This window comes from Clarias gariepinus, chromosome 3 (assembly GCF_024256425.1).
Source record: "Clarias gariepinus isolate MV-2021 ecotype Netherlands chromosome 3, CGAR_prim_01v2, whole genome shotgun sequence".
Lineage (NCBI taxonomy): Eukaryota > Metazoa > Chordata > Actinopteri > Siluriformes > Clariidae > Clarias > Clarias gariepinus.
In genome coordinates, this window is record NC_071102.1 from 32,015,931 (window position 1) to 32,031,923 (window position 15,993).

Below are 15,993 nucleotides of genomic sequence, written 5' to 3' on the forward strand. Positions count from 1 at the left end.
GAAAAGCAGAGAGAAAATTACACGGCGATCTGGTCTGTCAGCTTCTTCAGACCTATTTTCAACACAGCCTCATAAAAATGCCTGACAGAGAAGAAACAGAACACAGCAAATTAGTTGAGTTATAACAATGCGTGAGTTACAACAATGCGTGACATCAATGAGGCTGTTAAATAAATGACCTCAGACTCACAATAAGCATATGGACTCAATTAAAAGAGAGAAATTTGGCATTGTTTCTGACTTTTTACAAAAACAAGTAAAAAACCAAGGCTAAGGTACATTTTGTATATTTCAATATTTTTAGTTTTATGGCCATTGTAGTTACTCTTAAAATGCTGCTTGTGTGTGTGTGTGATGCTTATCTCTCTCACACACACACACACACATTTAGAGCCTCATAAAAGAATGCATTGATTCAGGTACTGTGACAAATCAAATCAGATCTGGCTTGTATCTTCATTTTAGCTCCAACTCAGACCAAAAGGCTTGTTTAAGTCCCAGACACCAAGAGGCTAAAAATTTTATTTTACATTTATCATATCTTACTAATCATATAATATATTTTTACACAATTATACATTATTCACATGTAAAGGTGGCAATAAAAAATTGATAATGATATCGCAAACACTCCAAAATTTTCTAGCTGAGATTCAAGACAATATTTTGGCTCTGGAGCTCAAGTTAGTGTAACATCTCTGATTGTGCTAGTATATTCAAACCATGCGCAATGGTAGTGTTTCTAATTTTGTTAGTTTTTAAATAAACTTGCATTTTTTTTTATCAGTAATGCATGTGGTTCCTAAACCCCGGCTGAGTTTCATTATCAGATATTAGTTAGCAAATAATTTATTAGTTAATAATTCACATGAATATGTTAAATAAAAAAAATAAAAATAAACATAATGTAAAAATTGTTTACTTTTAGAAACTGGACTATTCATCCATTAGTATATTTTGTTATATATTTAAGTTTAAAAAACAATCTGTTAACCTTCTGGTGGACATTTAAGAAACTGGACCAGTATTCATGTATGCTCAGATTCTTCTTATTGAATTAATTTCTTTAAAAATAAATTGAGATTGCTGAAACATTATAAACAAGTATTTCTATTCCAGGTCTATTTAAAGCCTAAAAATTTATGTATAATTCAATTCACAATTACACTTCTACTGGTGCACTGAAACGGTGTTGTGGCAGCTGATGTTCCAGTTTAAAAAAAATAAAACTGGTCAAGCCAACAATGTCTTTCATATGTTTTACACAAAATCAGACACATTACAGTAATATAATATTTTATTAGCATTGCTTTGAATTCACATTTTCCACTGATATTTTAAATTCCACATTGTCTAAATGTGTAAAAATATACAACACAAAAAAACAAAAACTAAACCAGGTCACGTGTAGTAACAAGACAGAACATTTTAGAGAAAAACTTGGTGGGGGGGGGGAATGCATTTAAAACAAGAGGCTTGAACTGTAGGAAGGGGTGCGGAAATCCCGGATCACTGCTGTAAAAAAAAGGAACAAGAGGACATGATGTTAATAAGCTAATATCAGATGACATGTGGTATGTTACTGTACTGCATTCCTCAGTTCAGTTTCTATCCAAGGGCTGACCAATTCTTAATCCTGACTAGTCAGTTGATGTAATTTTTTGTAAGCAGGATTTTTGTTTGTAATATGGTATTGTTTCTATAGCAACAGCTTAAATAGAGGCTTGTACATTGGACCATTCACAAAATCTAAGACAAACAATAAATGTGCTGTTATTTAAGAGTGAAATGTATGATGACTGGTATTTTAAAGTTTTATGAGAGGACAATTTTTTTTTACAGAAGAAGTCTCCAGTGTCAGTAAATTCTAACAGGCTCTAGGACATTTTGTTCCTTATTTATATTTTCGTGTGTGTTATTAAAATAAACAAGAATAAACATATTTACTGTAGCTGCTGCTCCATAAGTAAGAATGTATTTCACAGACTCATTACATGAGTGTTTTATTTCTTCCATATTATGCTTGATGTACAAAATAATGCAAAATTGATAAAAATTGTGATGAACTAGTGGGAAAAAGTTATGCTTGTGAACATGCACTCACCTTTGCTTTGTTTTGTACAGGCAAATACAGTTTAAATTCTGCCGGGAGCTCGTCCTCTGAGTACAGTCGGTCAGAGAAGTAGACTCTTCTAATGCGACAGTTGGCGTGGATCTGGAAAAAAAAAAAAAAAAAAAAAAGATAGAGCCATTCGTTAATATTTAGAGTATTAATACTTGTGTTAAATGTATAATAATGCCGATTAGACATAACATTAAAACCATTGGGAGGTGATAAGATTCAATGACACGTCATTCAAGTACACTTAAAAAGTAGAGAAGGAAATGCCTTTTTCTAACAGTTCTTGTAGAAAAAATTATAAAAATCTTCACCATGTAAAACTGAAATGGGAGAACATTATATTCCTGACAACACTGTGACTGGTGAGCGTATAACCCTCTAGTGGACAAGGCTTAAGCACTTTTAATCATTGCAAGTTGGAAGATCTTTTAGCCATCAGCTTGGACTTCTCAACAGGTAAGCATGAAAACTCCACAGATCAGGATGCGGGTGAACCACTTCCCCCCCAGCCTGAGACAGTAGTTCCCTGAGGAGTGAAAGTCTCTATGGCTCTGCTAATAGGAGGGTGCCTACTGTATCTCTGCATACCATGACTTCGCCAGCCAACAGGGGGACCACCAACATCAGGGACAGGCGCCTGAGACGTTTTATCTCACACCGGTCTATAACCGAAAGGCTCCCGCTGAAGCATGAAGTCGCACAGTGGACAAAAGAAAAACCGGGTCTCACACACAATATAACAGATTCGCTTCTGGTGGAAATTTGGGGTTAGTACCAAAATCTTTCTAGGCCAGTTCTAGACCACCGCCAGGCAAATTTTAATGTTTTTCCTGCTTTACCACACACTTTCAAGAAAAGGGTATTAAATGATTGTTTGATTGGTTTAATCAGGTGTGCTAAAAGCTGAGAAAGCACAAAAGCGTGCAGTGTACACATAGTAAAACTCGCAGTAAAAAGTAAAAATGGCACTGTGGTGAACAATACACGTGATATACTAATTTAAATGTTTGACTTGTTTGTGTGCGCACCTGTACTCGCAGGGTCTCAATGTAGTTGGTTCCGTAAGCTCTTCTTGTGAAATCTGACAGGTTAAACTGGATCTGGTTCCAGCCATCATCCAGTCTCATGGGCATGGTGCAGATGAAGGGCTTCACGCGTGTCGTACTCTGGTAATTACTGGCCCTAAATCTGCGCCTCACATTTTTATCATCCAATACCTGAGAAAAGTAAAAAAAAAAAAGAAGTTCTAAGATACAACACTGATACTACAACTTACTTAATAGACGGCTACAGGCTGATTGTAGGCCTTCTGCCTAAACACAAATTAGGTCACTCTCTGCTCAGCATCTATTAAAGGAAACTAGGCATCACTGAGCAGGTGTTAATTAGGTGTTGGATAATTATTTGATGGTTTGTTTGTAGCTCCAGTACCTGAACTTCAAATGTGAAATATTTCTTTAGATTTTTGATGATCATGATGAGGAACGGAAGTTTGATGCCCAAAGTTTTTTTGGGATCAGCTGGGCATGTGATGTAGGTTGTGCTGTGGCAGTGAGTGAGACAGTAATTAGGCAAATATTAATAATGATTAACAAAGTGAACAGAGGTCCAGATACATGTTAATGCTTACCTGACATTGGTTCCTTCCACTTCTAGGACCAGAGACTGGATGTCATTGTCTGTAATCCTTTTTATATGGCCATTTCTCACCTGAAAGTAGAGTTTATCACAGTTATACCCAATGTACTGGTTTTTCTTCAGCAGCTCCACTGAGTTTAGACAGCTAGACTGACATGTTCTGTCTATATGTGACATCTCCACTAATTCAACTGCCAGACAGACAGATATGCCTTTATAGGAATATTATAAATATTCAGAAATATATAATGTGTGTAACATGGGTGTTTTCAAGTTAAACCAATTTACTATAAGTAAGCATCTCTCTTACCTAATCATTTCAGACTCACTAAATGAACTGAATGACGTTTATTCGGTACATGAGCCGATGCTTACCTTTTTATCCCAAATCTGGAGCGGCTTGCTCCCAATGCTGTATAATATTGAGAGGAATCCACTCTGAAATGTATTTTTAAACATGATTCAACCCTGCTTGATTTCTTCTGTAAAACATGAACAAACAACGACAATTTTGTTAATCGAGCTTCAGTTTAGTTTCAGCGCTTCGCTCCAGCAACCTGTGCTGCGCCCTAAGTAACCGCTCCGGGTGACAGCAAATTCCCGAGTAAGCGTTCCACAACAAAGTACAAGATAGCGTAAAAACATAAAATATTTATATATATATATATATATATATATATATATATATATATATATTTTTTTTTTTTTTTTTTTTTTTTTACAAAAAAAGGAACAAGAAGAGTTTCAAAACCAATATCAGCATCCTCTTTTCTTTTTAAAGGTCTTAAATTTAATTTAGGATGTGACACAAATATTACCTTTCCTTGAAAAACCAGTTAAAAGTTAGTAATTAGCTCTCTCTCTCGTTCTCTCTACCTTAGCATACAGCAACCTCACTGGAGCTCGGGCAGCTTTTTATCTCCACAATCCTTGCGTTGCTAGGTAACACATTGAGCCTCCGCGATCCCACCGGAAGCTCCATGTTGACACACGCGTTGTCATTGCAACGTAGAGTGCACGTGACAGGAAATAGGTCAGTGCATAGTTTGTTTGCAGTTTAAGTATTAGTAAATACTGATGGAGTTAAAATATAAATATTTAATTTAGAATGATATACTTGTCTTTTTTTATTAGACTGCAACGTTAGACATACTATTCACAGTGCAGCTTTAAAGAATTCTGAATGTGTTCGATTCTCACTTCCGTGTGCATGGACTTTGCATGTTCTCCCTGTACTTGGTGGGTTTCCTCTGGGGACTCGAGTTTTCTTCCACAGTCCAAAAACATGTAGATTAGGCCAACTGGTGTTGCCAAATTGGCCGTAGTGCGTGCGTGCGTGCGCGCGCCCAGCAGTAGTTTGGCACCTTATCCAGGGTGTACTCCACCTCATGCCCAAAATCTCAAGCATCGCTGTTTAAGCAAAAGTGGATTTAATGGAAGACAGCCCAGGAGGACTCTAAATCTAACAAAAGCCAGACAGAAATTCACCGGACAAGCTGCAATGCTTTGTGGTTTACTCATAAGATACCAATAAATCTTTTATTTACCAAGTCGCATTAGCTTTACGTTCATAAACACCCAGAAAAGAACACTGTACCTACTGTAAAACATGAAGGAGGCCGGGTTATATCCTGTGGCTGCTTTAATGCACGTGGCACAAAGTGTCTTTAATCTGTGCATGGTGAAAATAAATTTTAGTACCGTCAAGGCATTCTGGAGTAACCCCTACTTCTCAGTTGACGCCTGATACATCATCACAATACCTCAATGCCAATTCGATTAAAATTGCAATTCAATTAGTATCCCGATTTTATAAATGTTCTGATTCGATATTACATTTTCTACAAATTGTTAAACCTTTAAAAAGTTTAATGTGTAATTAAATGTAGCCCATTCCTTATAACATTAGTTTTCTATGGGTAATAAGTGGGTCTGAGACTAACTCACTCCAAGAATTTGGAGATCTCTCTCTTCAGAGGCTTTTAACACACCCAATTTTTGATAGTGTAACACCAGAAAATACGTGTCTGTTTTGTCACTTGGAAGCATCTGTGCTTGTTTCTGCAATCGTTTAAATCTGAGGCTTGATCATCCAAAACTCTAAACTCTGTCCAAATGACCTACTCATCTCTATTAAAAGTGTAAAACTAGTTTTTTGTTTAAAAAAAAAGGGATTTTGAATCAAAAGAATCATGGGTTAATTATAGGTCTTTCAAAAGGATAACCCAAACACTTAGCTAAACAAAAAATGAATAAAAACAAAACATTGGAATATTCTGAAGTGGCCCTCTATGATCCCTGATTTAAATCCTATTAAAAAATCTATGGAAAGGGCTAGAACATAGTGTCTGGAGAAAGCTTCATTAGTCTGTGTTCATTAAATGATTTATTATTGCTTCTGTCACTCTTAAGTTATTTCAGTGACTATTGTTGGTTTTTCATTCTTTACTAGGAGGGTTCCAACAAATTTATTAACGTTTGTATCTCTGTCCCATCTTCTGTCCGCACGTGAGATGTGAATGTGTTTTAAAAAAATAATGCATATATTATTATATCTTTAATTTCAGGTATAACCAGGGTATCAAACATTATTATTTAATAATTTTTACTATATATTTTACAATAATATAAAGACACTATGAAGTATGGGCTATGAGTTCAAATGTTACTGAAAAATCAGCATAAGAATTTAATCCATCCTGGAGCGAGTTCTTAACACAAAAATTCGTATTGCATAATGCATTTTCCCATCAGAAATAATGTAAATGCACATAATCCGTTTGGCCCGGTTCGTTCGCATGTATGTCGAGTCACAGTTCTTGGTGAAACTGGTGAGGCAGGGTGTTCATATGCCAAGGTACCACTGTATCTTCAACCCAAACTAGGGTGTCCAAGACTTGTTTCAGAGTAATAATGAAAGGCAGCACAGCTGACAACCTTCAGTGCATCACTCAGTACATCTCACACACTGGCCAGACACAAAGAGGCATTCGTGCCTCCAAACCCAAATGAGTTAGTAAGTGCAACTCTCCTGCCTCCGGTCCTCCATGGCTGAGCAATGCAGGGCACGTAGTTTAGGTCAAACTCAGGCTCGGTTCGGTCCAGATTCAGAGTGGGAGGCAGGATTGCGTGGTAGCATGCCAGTGCGGTGAACGCTGCCTCCAAAGCACCGGCTGCTCCAAGGAGATGGCCTGTGGCCCCTTTAGTAGAGGAAACAGCAAGAGACTGCGAGTGCTCCTGGAAGAGTCTCTTTATTGCAGAGTTCTCTGCTGCATCGCCCAGTGGTGTAGAGGTGGCATGGGCATTGACATACGTCACATCTGATGGAGACACACCAGCATCACGCAGAGCAGAGGACATGCACCTATAAACAATGGAAAAATAAAAATTAATGTATAAATAAATAATAAAAGTGTGGAATTAATGCTGGGTATACAGATCTTTGGAATCATTTTTTTGTGTTATAACGTTTTACATTTTTCTCAAATTAAATCAACACAGCTAACATTTTCCGATAATTAAAAATTATGCACAGGCTGAGTATAAAAATTTTGTATTATTTCTGCATTATTTTCATTAGCTATAATAATTAGTGTAATTGTACTATATTTACTAGCTAAAACACATTTTCAGAGTAGGAGGTGGATAGGTGCATCGTCTACAGATAACTCTATTCTCTTTAAACATATTTTATTCTGAGTCTCCCCAGACTACCTGAAAGCTCCATCTCCATCTGCAGAAGGGGCTGTGATGTGACTGCCGTCTCCTGAGAGTCCGTATCCTAGCACCTCAGCATAAACCCGGGCTCCTCTCTCCATGGCATGCTTGTACTCCTCCAAAATCAGCATGGCTGCGCCTTCTCCCATAACAAACCCTTCTCGCTCTGGGTGGAATGGTCGAGATGCCAGCTTGGGCTGTGCATTCCAGCTGGTACTCAGAGCCCGAGCACGTGCGAAGCCTGCTATGGCCAAGGGACTGACGCATGCCTCGGTTCCACCAGCAAGCATCACCAACGCATCTCCGTGGCTAATGAAGCGGGTGGCGTCTCCGATGGCATGAGCACCGGTGGTGCAGGCAGTGGATACGGCATGGTTGGGTCCCTTCAGCTTGTGCTTTATGCTGATGTGACCAGCTGCCATGTTGACCAGGATCCGAGGAACAAAAAAAGGACTCACTTTGTTATAGCCACGCGTTTGCAAAGCAGCAGCAGTGCTGGCGATCTCCTCCAAAGGCACCATGCCCATGCCTACAGCCACACCTGTGCTCATCTGCTCCTCAGGAGTTCTGGGATACCACCCACTGTCCTGCAGGGCCAACTGAGCAGCGCCGAGGGCCATCACAGTGGCCTGAGACATGCTGCTTATCTCCCCACGTGAAGCAAATATTTCTTCTCTAAACTCTCCCTGACCGGGTCCTCGACAAACCCGAGCCGCTACTTTACACGGCACGGCTTTGTACTCGTCTGGGTCCAAGGCCACTATCCCACTATCTCCAGCAACCAGACGCTCCCAGGGCAGTGCTGTCCCTGTTCCCAGTGGGGACACAAGTCCAATTCCAGTAACAACCACTCTCCGGAGATGTCTTGTAGGCCTGTGTTCACTGCTACGCCTCTTACACATGCGAGTCAGCACTTCAGTGTAGGACAGCAGTCTGGTGCACTGCTTCACCGGCAGCTTCTGCCAACTCGCCCAAGCCATTTCTCACCTCTGAGACAACAAAAATTAAAACCTAAAACAAAACATGTTGATATTAATATGCTGATTTTTATTATTACATCTTATACGAACAGTCTTCAGGAAATCCAAATTACACAGTATAAAATACACCATGAAATATCTTTTCTGTGTATTAGAAATGGGGGGGAAAACTCAATGCAGTTATGAATCAGATTCTTTTGTGTAGTGATTCACGTACCACCACACAGACTCCCGAAATCTTTTTTTTTTTAAACTGTCTTTAGATTTATAATAGAGATGAACCGGTCGATCAGCCAGGGATCAGAATTGGCTGGGTCTGTGACCAGTGATCAGTCGATCAACCTCACATATAAATGATCTTGTATTGAGCACAGAAGCTTCTGAGTGGCACAACAGAAGCGCATTTTTATGGTCTAACCCACTTAATACACAAGATAACACCAAAAAACAAAAAGAAAAAACAAAAACAAGTGCTAGTGTCGCTAATCATGTACGTTTAAAGCTGCCTGCTTGCTCGCAGCCACTTAACCTACGCACTCACTTTGTCAAATTAAGTTTTAAGACTTTGGAGGCCTTTAAGGAAGTAAAGCATCGCTGTTCCTTCATAATCCTCCAAGAGGTACACTCGGAACTATTTTCATATTTGAAACCCATGTGGTAGAAGTGAATTATTGTAAACAATCAATTTACGTATGAATAAAATAGGAATACCCCGTCTGAAAAATTTGCCTCGGCAAGCAAAGCATTTTCGACCGAGCCGAACTGAATACTGGCTTGTTGTCTGGGAGCCTTTCAAAACCAAGCAAAGTGAGTTTACATTTTTTTTAATGGGTTATTTTGCATTTTGTGCTAGATTTATTGAAGACGTAGCTCCATGGCTCCCAATAATGTTACCAAGGACAGTAACCAAAAAAAAAAAAATTTTCAATTTTCAATTTAACTTTCAAAGCAGCCAGTATCAAGAAGAATCATTAATTAAAGCTAAGTGAAGCGTAATATCTATTTACTTCATATTTATTGCCTTAAGAACTCACCTACAGAACAGAGTAAATTCGTATGCAGAGGTACCGCTGTTTTTGAAGTTAGTTTGTATTGTTTAAATGCCGCGCTTTGTTTTTAAGTCAGGAAACTAATGTTATAAGGAACAGGCAATTCAATTCATCATTAAGATTTTAAGTTTAAAATAGTAACATCAAATTGGGGTATTTATAAAATCGTGATATTTATAGAATCGCAATTTTAATCGAATCGACACGTATTGTAAAAATATCGTACAGGGAGGTGACTACGGATTTACTAGTCACTTCACTGTAGGGGCGTTTCTACTAATGTCGCCCCGTGACGTCACTGCGGGAGACAACTTCGCACAAGTAATCGCTCTAGACAAATCAAACACACCACGCACATTACACTATAAACACCTTTCATACGTTTTAGTGGTTTTTACCAATTCTTTAATAAAGCGGTCAATAAAGAATAACGTTATTTCCGAGTCTAATAATTAGTACTGACTTACAGCGCATGCACACTGTGACCTAATACCTTCTTCTTCTTCTTCTTCTTGGTGTTTACCGGCGGTTGGCATCCATTAATGTTGCATTACCGACCCCTTCTGGTCATGATCTCCCTCATCTTCCTTTCATTTTATATCCTCTTTTCCAGTCCTATAAAATTTAAGAAACCCCTCAAATACTTTCATTCATTGTCCTCTTTCTCCGTTATCTAGAATACTTTTCACAGTGTCCTCAACCTTTCCAAACCTAGCACACTGGCAACGAAACTCACTTTCTTACCTCACTGCATTGAACACGGTCAACATGGAGTGAAACACACCGGCTGTGTCTCAATCCGCACACTACACTTCTAACTTGAAAACAAGCAAACCACTTCCCGTCACTATGGCACATATATCGCTATCGTTACACACTAAATAGTGCTCAAGTATTTGCTTTAGAGCGGAATTGCATGAAATGCTTCCGGATAAGATAACGCATGACATAACACGAAATAAAAGTCTCTTGATTGAAGGATCAGATGAATATTTGTTAAATAAATTAGTTTTAATTTACTTGCTGCTCTTTATTTTTTTTAAGGATTATTAAGATGTTTCATATTTTTTATTTAAAAGTTTTCTGATAAATATGAGAGATTTTTGTGAAACACGACTTGGCACTGACACAACCCTCACACTCACAATTTATCCGGGCTTGGGACCAGCACTGCATTCCGTCGCTGGGGTTTGGGCACTGGGTGGAAATTAATCCCGGTCTTACCGCATGGCAGGTTAAAAATAAATAATATAAAAAATAAAATTAAAAATAAAATACAAACACAGTGAGCCACCAAAGCCCATAAGTATATTTATTTATTTCGAAAATATCATAGTTTACCTATTAAGGGAAAGCATGTTATAATACCACAGAAACATTATGTGCATCCTGTGCTTCACTTAGTTTAAAAATATTGGCATTTTTATTTATTTTTTTATTTATTTATTTATTGCCACAACTGATTTTGCAATTAAAGGTTTCTGGGTTTTAAAATAATTATTAAAACCATCAGCGATAAGACCAACATTTTTTTCTATATATTTGAAATGTCTTATTAAAATAATTTAAATATAGAAATTTACTAATGTTTGCAAAAATTCTGTCAAATTTTTCCATTAATGTGTTTCGATAAGCTGACTGACACCAATAGAGACATGAAAACAAGTTGTCTGTCATAATGGTCTCTGTTTATTAACAGCAAAAGACTTATATGCTTGATCAAATGCCTGTGTCATTGACATATGTTACTACAAAGAACATAAACCATTGTAAAATGTCCTGGTAAAATCCTGAAGAACAAAAGAGTGGAACTTAGACAGATGTTCGTCCAGAGAGGGGGGCCCTATTTCCAGAGAGTGCTATTAGCACATGATATTGTTTTTGTGAACTGCTGAAAATATTTCTCCTAAATTCAAAATATAACTATTGTTATTTAGAGTGTACTGTATATTTAAAGGAAATTACATTACAACACATCAAAATAACCCAAGATCATGCAGTATTTGCAGAGATTTCAAAACTTATATAAAACAAAATGCTAATAATTTGTACACAAATTATGTAACGCTTTGGCTAAATAACATTTAAAAAATCAGTATTTGGTGGAATAACCCCGATTTGCAATTACAGCTTTCATGCGTTTTGGCATGCGCTTCACCAGTTTTTCACATTGCTGTTGGGTAACTTTATACCACTTTTGTGCAAAAAAGCAAACAGATCAGCTTTTTATTTATTTATTTATTTATTTATTTATTTATCTTTAAATTACTTACATACCCAAATTAGCAAAACAATACATTTCATCCAATATGTTATAACAAATATTTTTTTTATATTAATCACATATTAGATTCCTTCTACCCTGAAGGAAATGAACCGGAATCTGATATGTGATCACTGCACCAGAGCTAGTGCTATGCTGACTGCCTCCATCTTCATTTGAAAAATCAGAGGCAAAAAAGTATTAAACCTCACAAATGAGTAGACATAATCATCTAAAAGGTAAAAATTAGAACAAAAATTAAAACATTATGACAAAATATGTTTAGAAAAATCATACTTTATGACAAATTTTGTCCATGTCTGCACTATACTGTAGCTCCTGTCTCCTTTATTCCTTCCTACCTATATAAAAGAATGTGATATTTTGTGTCAGATAAAATACTCATGTAACTTTACAATAACAAATATAAATGTATTTTAGTATATAGTATTTTAAGTGATGATTGTATGGTGCTACATCTAATATTTATTTGCAGTTTAAAAAAACATTAAAAGAAAAAACTAGTCATTTACAGATAAAACCGACGAGCACTTGTAAAACAGATTTGTTGTTTAATTGATTATCGTAGCAATAATTAATTAAAATGGTAATAAATGAATATAACTGTAAATAGAGGGGTTTATGGGAAAAAGCTCTTGTAACATGCAACTGGGATAGAGTGAGACATATCACAAGAGGAATGATAGGGGGGAAGTGGAATGGATTTCTTCATGAATTGATTATTGTAAAAAAAATAATAAAATGATGCTGCATACACTTCAGCTGCAGTACAGCTGTGTAAGTGACATCTGGCAATATCCCTATTGAATATATGAGGGTACTTGCTGTTTTCTACGTTTTCACACAGTGCACGTAATTTTTACCCGGTCCCTAAGCCGCAAACAGCGCAGCTCCGCTTTTAACGGGGTTATGCGCCTCTTAGAATACACATTTTTGTTTATATCGACTTTAAACATATCGAAACGTGATAGTTTCTACTTGAAATACATACAAGTGTGAACATATCACAAGACCCAATATTCGTTCCAAACCTGTTGCATGTAGAGAGGCAAAGGCTGAATGTCAAACAAACATCGAGCAGCAAACGGACTTTACCGCAGTGCCGCTTTCTGTCCGTCCTAGCATGTCTGTTTAAACACTTTGCCGCTCTGGGGAGACGCCGAGGCGCGCAGTGGACATAACGTAACGATGCCAGTCAAGACTAATAGAATCGGATTAGTGAACAAATTAACATTGTTACTAATATTTAATTAACCCATTGAATGTCAATTTCAGAAATTATAACTTTAGTAAACAGGGTAGATAATAATAATAATATATATAAAACATTAATTAGAATATTATTTTTAAAAAAAATAAATTAAAAAAATACGCTGACTGACAAATCAGTTGCCAGGCCACCGGGAATCCTCCCAGTGCGGGTCTGGGACCTCGTGTGATTTGTAATAATGTTGTTTGCTGTGATCATAATCCCGTGCAAATCGGCCATGTCTGTAATTTTTAAAGGAAAAATTTCTCCGAAAATTACCTTACATACCGCCGAACACTGCGGTCCTGTAACAATATTAGTCCCGTGTGAATCATTCTTCCGTAAAAAAAAAAAAAAAAAAAATGGAGGCTGCGTTGGAGTGCGTTGGAAGTATTTTCGGTGTTGAGTCATATCGCTTTACATCATACAACAATACAATGTGCAGAGGGAGAAAGCTGAAAAGCATCAAAAGAGCAAAAGCAAAAAAGAACTATTAGAAAACGATTGATGACATGTATAGCAGGATACGATAAACACTATGCTGTTTATGTTTTAAAGCCAGACCTATAATGACATTTTTAAACAATAGCCTATCTAAAATAGTGCACAATTAAGCGAGGAGGTTCACGTCATAATTCGAGGTTAAATGTGTTACAGATAAATCCAGCGTACAGCTCGAGCTATTAGATTTTAACCCGGTGAAATGTAAATGACACAGGGCACAAAACTATATTTGTTTTTGTTTTTTACTCCTTCCAACCGGACATTCATAAATTCCCCCTCTGCCTCACACACAGTCTGCATACACACGCGCGTGCACACACCACCCTTCTTTTCATCGCAGCACACTCTTACAGTAAGAGTGACACACTTCGGGATATATATACTGTATATACATGACATAAGTTAGTAAATTTGAGTATTCTTTGATATTCTGACATGGTCGTTATTAAGAGTGAGAAGCTGCTCACTACATCAGTTAGGGTTGCATAACTTGCTGCCTGGAACATATTCATCACTGGAAACCTTTTTTTTTCTTTTGGGCCAGTGTAAATATGGACAGTTATGTGTAAACGTTAGTACACCTCTTTTAATTAAGTGTTTTTTTGTTTGTAAAAACATAATGATATCTGATATCAAATGTGAATCTGATTTGTTCTTATCGCTTGTAAAAGAAACATAACAAAAATGAAAACAAATCTTTTAACCATCTCAAGTGATCTTTTACACTGTCCAATCTAAATAACACACTGTTTAGGCTCACTGTTTAGCTTAATTCTGGAGTTTGTTTAAGGTATTAAAGGAGAGAGTCCTTGATCTGTCCACAATGCCCAGCTTATCTTCAGTTCACAATCTCCCAGGGTGGAGAAACAAGAGTGACCTTTACTGACCACACGCAGAGATGTGTTTTTCCTTGGGCTTTGTATAAGTTTCATAATCACTGGTTTCTAGCTGTGTAAACGAAGTGGAGTCTCAAAAAATCCAGGAACCAATCCAAAAGGCTCCAAACTTAAAACAGAACATGTTGTGTGAAAGAGAAATAACATGGAAGGCATAAATAAATTCCAGACCGCACACAAGGTCAGGCTGCAGATCAGTTCTGGTTTTATTATATCTTCACACACTTGATGGCTAGGGTTAACCTAAGGCTAACTTTAACAATGAGCATTTTCTTCATATGGAAGAAAGTAACTCATATGATATGCACACATGAGTCATAACATTCTAGTATCAGCTAACTAGGTATAGATTACATTTAATATTATCAGCAATGTAATAAAGTTTTATCTTTGGCAGTAAAGGGGATTGATTGCCTTTGCTGTAACTTTGGAGGCAGAAAATCAAGAAAAGTGTGATTTATTTTATTTGATTACATGTAATTTCATAAAAAAAAACACTTTATTTCAGTGATAGTTCTGTATAAATCTTGTATATTTTGTCCCAACATATTAAAACTGCTAAACACAACCATTAGATGGCTCTGTTGGTCTCTCTTAGTTTATAGTGAGCTAAAAAAGCGAAACACACGCACACACACACACTTACACATGCCTACACTTCACTTTGACTCCAAACAGTATGGTTTTCAATGAAAAAAAAAAATCCTTGCTTTAGGCAGGTTGCCATGACAACTCACTCTCTGCTTGAACCTAACCAGATTTTTTATTTAATTCATATATTATTATTTTTTACTAGGGCCATTTTCAGCAAGGTTTTTCAACACATTACACAACAAGCTTCTAGGCATAACAAGCACACAGTGAATACTATTATAATAAAAGGCAATGTGTTTAACATGTATGTAACTAGTAAAAAAGCTAGACACAATCTGTATGTTGTTTTGCAACTTTGCTTGCCCTGTGATTCACAATAGGTCCACTGGGGAAACATATGACTGACGAAATACATGATCACTTCCACATGTTTGTTCCCCTTACTCTGCTAAGCTCTGCTCCATGTTTCCTGTCTTGTATTCTGGTGTTAAAAGGAGTGATCTGTAAACTAAACACAGGGTTTAGAAATGCATGTGTTGTATATAACGTGTCTCCATGGGAACCGAAAATGAAAGCAATCTGGGGTCTGTAAACATGCAGATGCACCAGAATAGTGGAGACGATAGACAATGCTATTGAGCGAAGTATTGTAACCTCTCCTACGCATGTCTATTTTATGCAGCATATAATCAAATTCATGTTAGGACTATGGAAAAGTTAGAGCCTTTAGGACAGATGCAAGAGGAGACAGAAAAGTAGTAGCAAGGAGGATTTAACATATTAATATCAGATCCACGAGGAAGAGAGGAAGAGAATAGAATTAATTTTTTTATATAAAAAAAACTTCATATTCTTGTTTATTAAGAAATGAGAAGCTGCTCACTACATTAGTTAGGGTTGCATAATGTGCTGCTAGCTGGAACATATTCATCACTGCAGTAATTATCCAATGGAAACCTT

The 15,993-nt window shown here is 36.9% G+C and overlaps 2 protein-coding genes across 5 annotated transcripts; both read right to left on the reverse strand.

The window, feature by feature from the left end:
- Window positions 1-1,279: 1,279 nt before the first annotated feature.
- LOC128519193 (cilia- and flagella-associated protein 20) lies at window positions 1,280-4,343 on the reverse strand. The gene is made up of 6 exons (XM_053492821.1): window positions 4,136-4,343; window positions 3,753-3,832; window positions 3,554-3,665; window positions 3,151-3,339; window positions 2,105-2,215; window positions 1,280-1,515 (listed from the first exon to the last, which is right to left on the reverse strand). Exons 1-6 carry the CDS (start codon window positions 4,217-4,219, stop codon window positions 1,510-1,512), a joined length of 582 nt encoding a protein of 193 aa, XP_053348796.1. The 5' UTR covers window positions 4,220-4,343; the 3' UTR covers window positions 1,280-1,509.
- Window positions 4,344-6,110: 1,767 nt separating this feature from the next.
- On the reverse strand, window positions 6,111-10,409 carry oxsm (3-oxoacyl-ACP synthase, mitochondrial). 4 transcript variants are annotated; one of them, XM_053491537.1, is made up of 4 exons: window positions 10,251-10,409; window positions 9,974-10,121; window positions 7,475-8,466; window positions 6,111-7,124 (listed from the first exon to the last, which is right to left on the reverse strand). In XM_053491537.1, exons 3-4 carry the CDS (start codon window positions 8,455-8,457, stop codon window positions 6,722-6,724), a joined length of 1,386 nt encoding a protein of 461 aa, XP_053347512.1. In that variant the 5' UTR covers window positions 8,458-8,466; window positions 9,974-10,121; window positions 10,251-10,409; the 3' UTR covers window positions 6,111-6,721. The 4 variants fall into 4 exon arrangements, with proteins under 4 accessions (XP_053347512.1, XP_053347511.1, XP_053347510.1 ...); XM_053491536.1 differs by lacking the exon at window positions 9,974-10,121; XM_053491535.1 differs by lacking the exon at window positions 9,974-10,121 and having other exon boundaries at window positions 7,475-8,488.
- Window positions 10,410-15,993: the final 5,584 nt, after the last annotated feature.

Excerpts from the sequence above, each read along its gene's own strand:
- LOC128519193 (XM_053492821.1), bottom strand. The coding sequence starts at position 4,219 with ATGTTTAAAAATACATTTCAGAGTGGATTCCTCTCAATATTATACAGC. Across the intron at positions 3,833-4,135 it reads TCCAGATTTGGGATAAAAAG|GTGAGAAATGGCCATATAAA; the intron begins GTAAGCATCGGC and ends CTCTACTTTCAG. Across the intron at positions 3,340-3,553 it reads ATTTCACATTTGAAGTTCAG|GTATTGGATGATAAAAATGT; the intron begins GTACTGGAGCTA and ends TACTTTTCTCAG.
- oxsm (XM_053491536.1), bottom strand. The coding sequence starts at position 8,457 with ATGGCTTGGGCGAGTTGGCAGAAGCTGCCGGTGAAGCAGTGCACCAGA. Across the intron at positions 7,125-7,474 it reads GATGGAGATGGAGCTTTCAG|GTGCATGTCCTCTGCTCTGC; the intron begins GTAGTCTGGGGA and ends CATTGTTTATAG.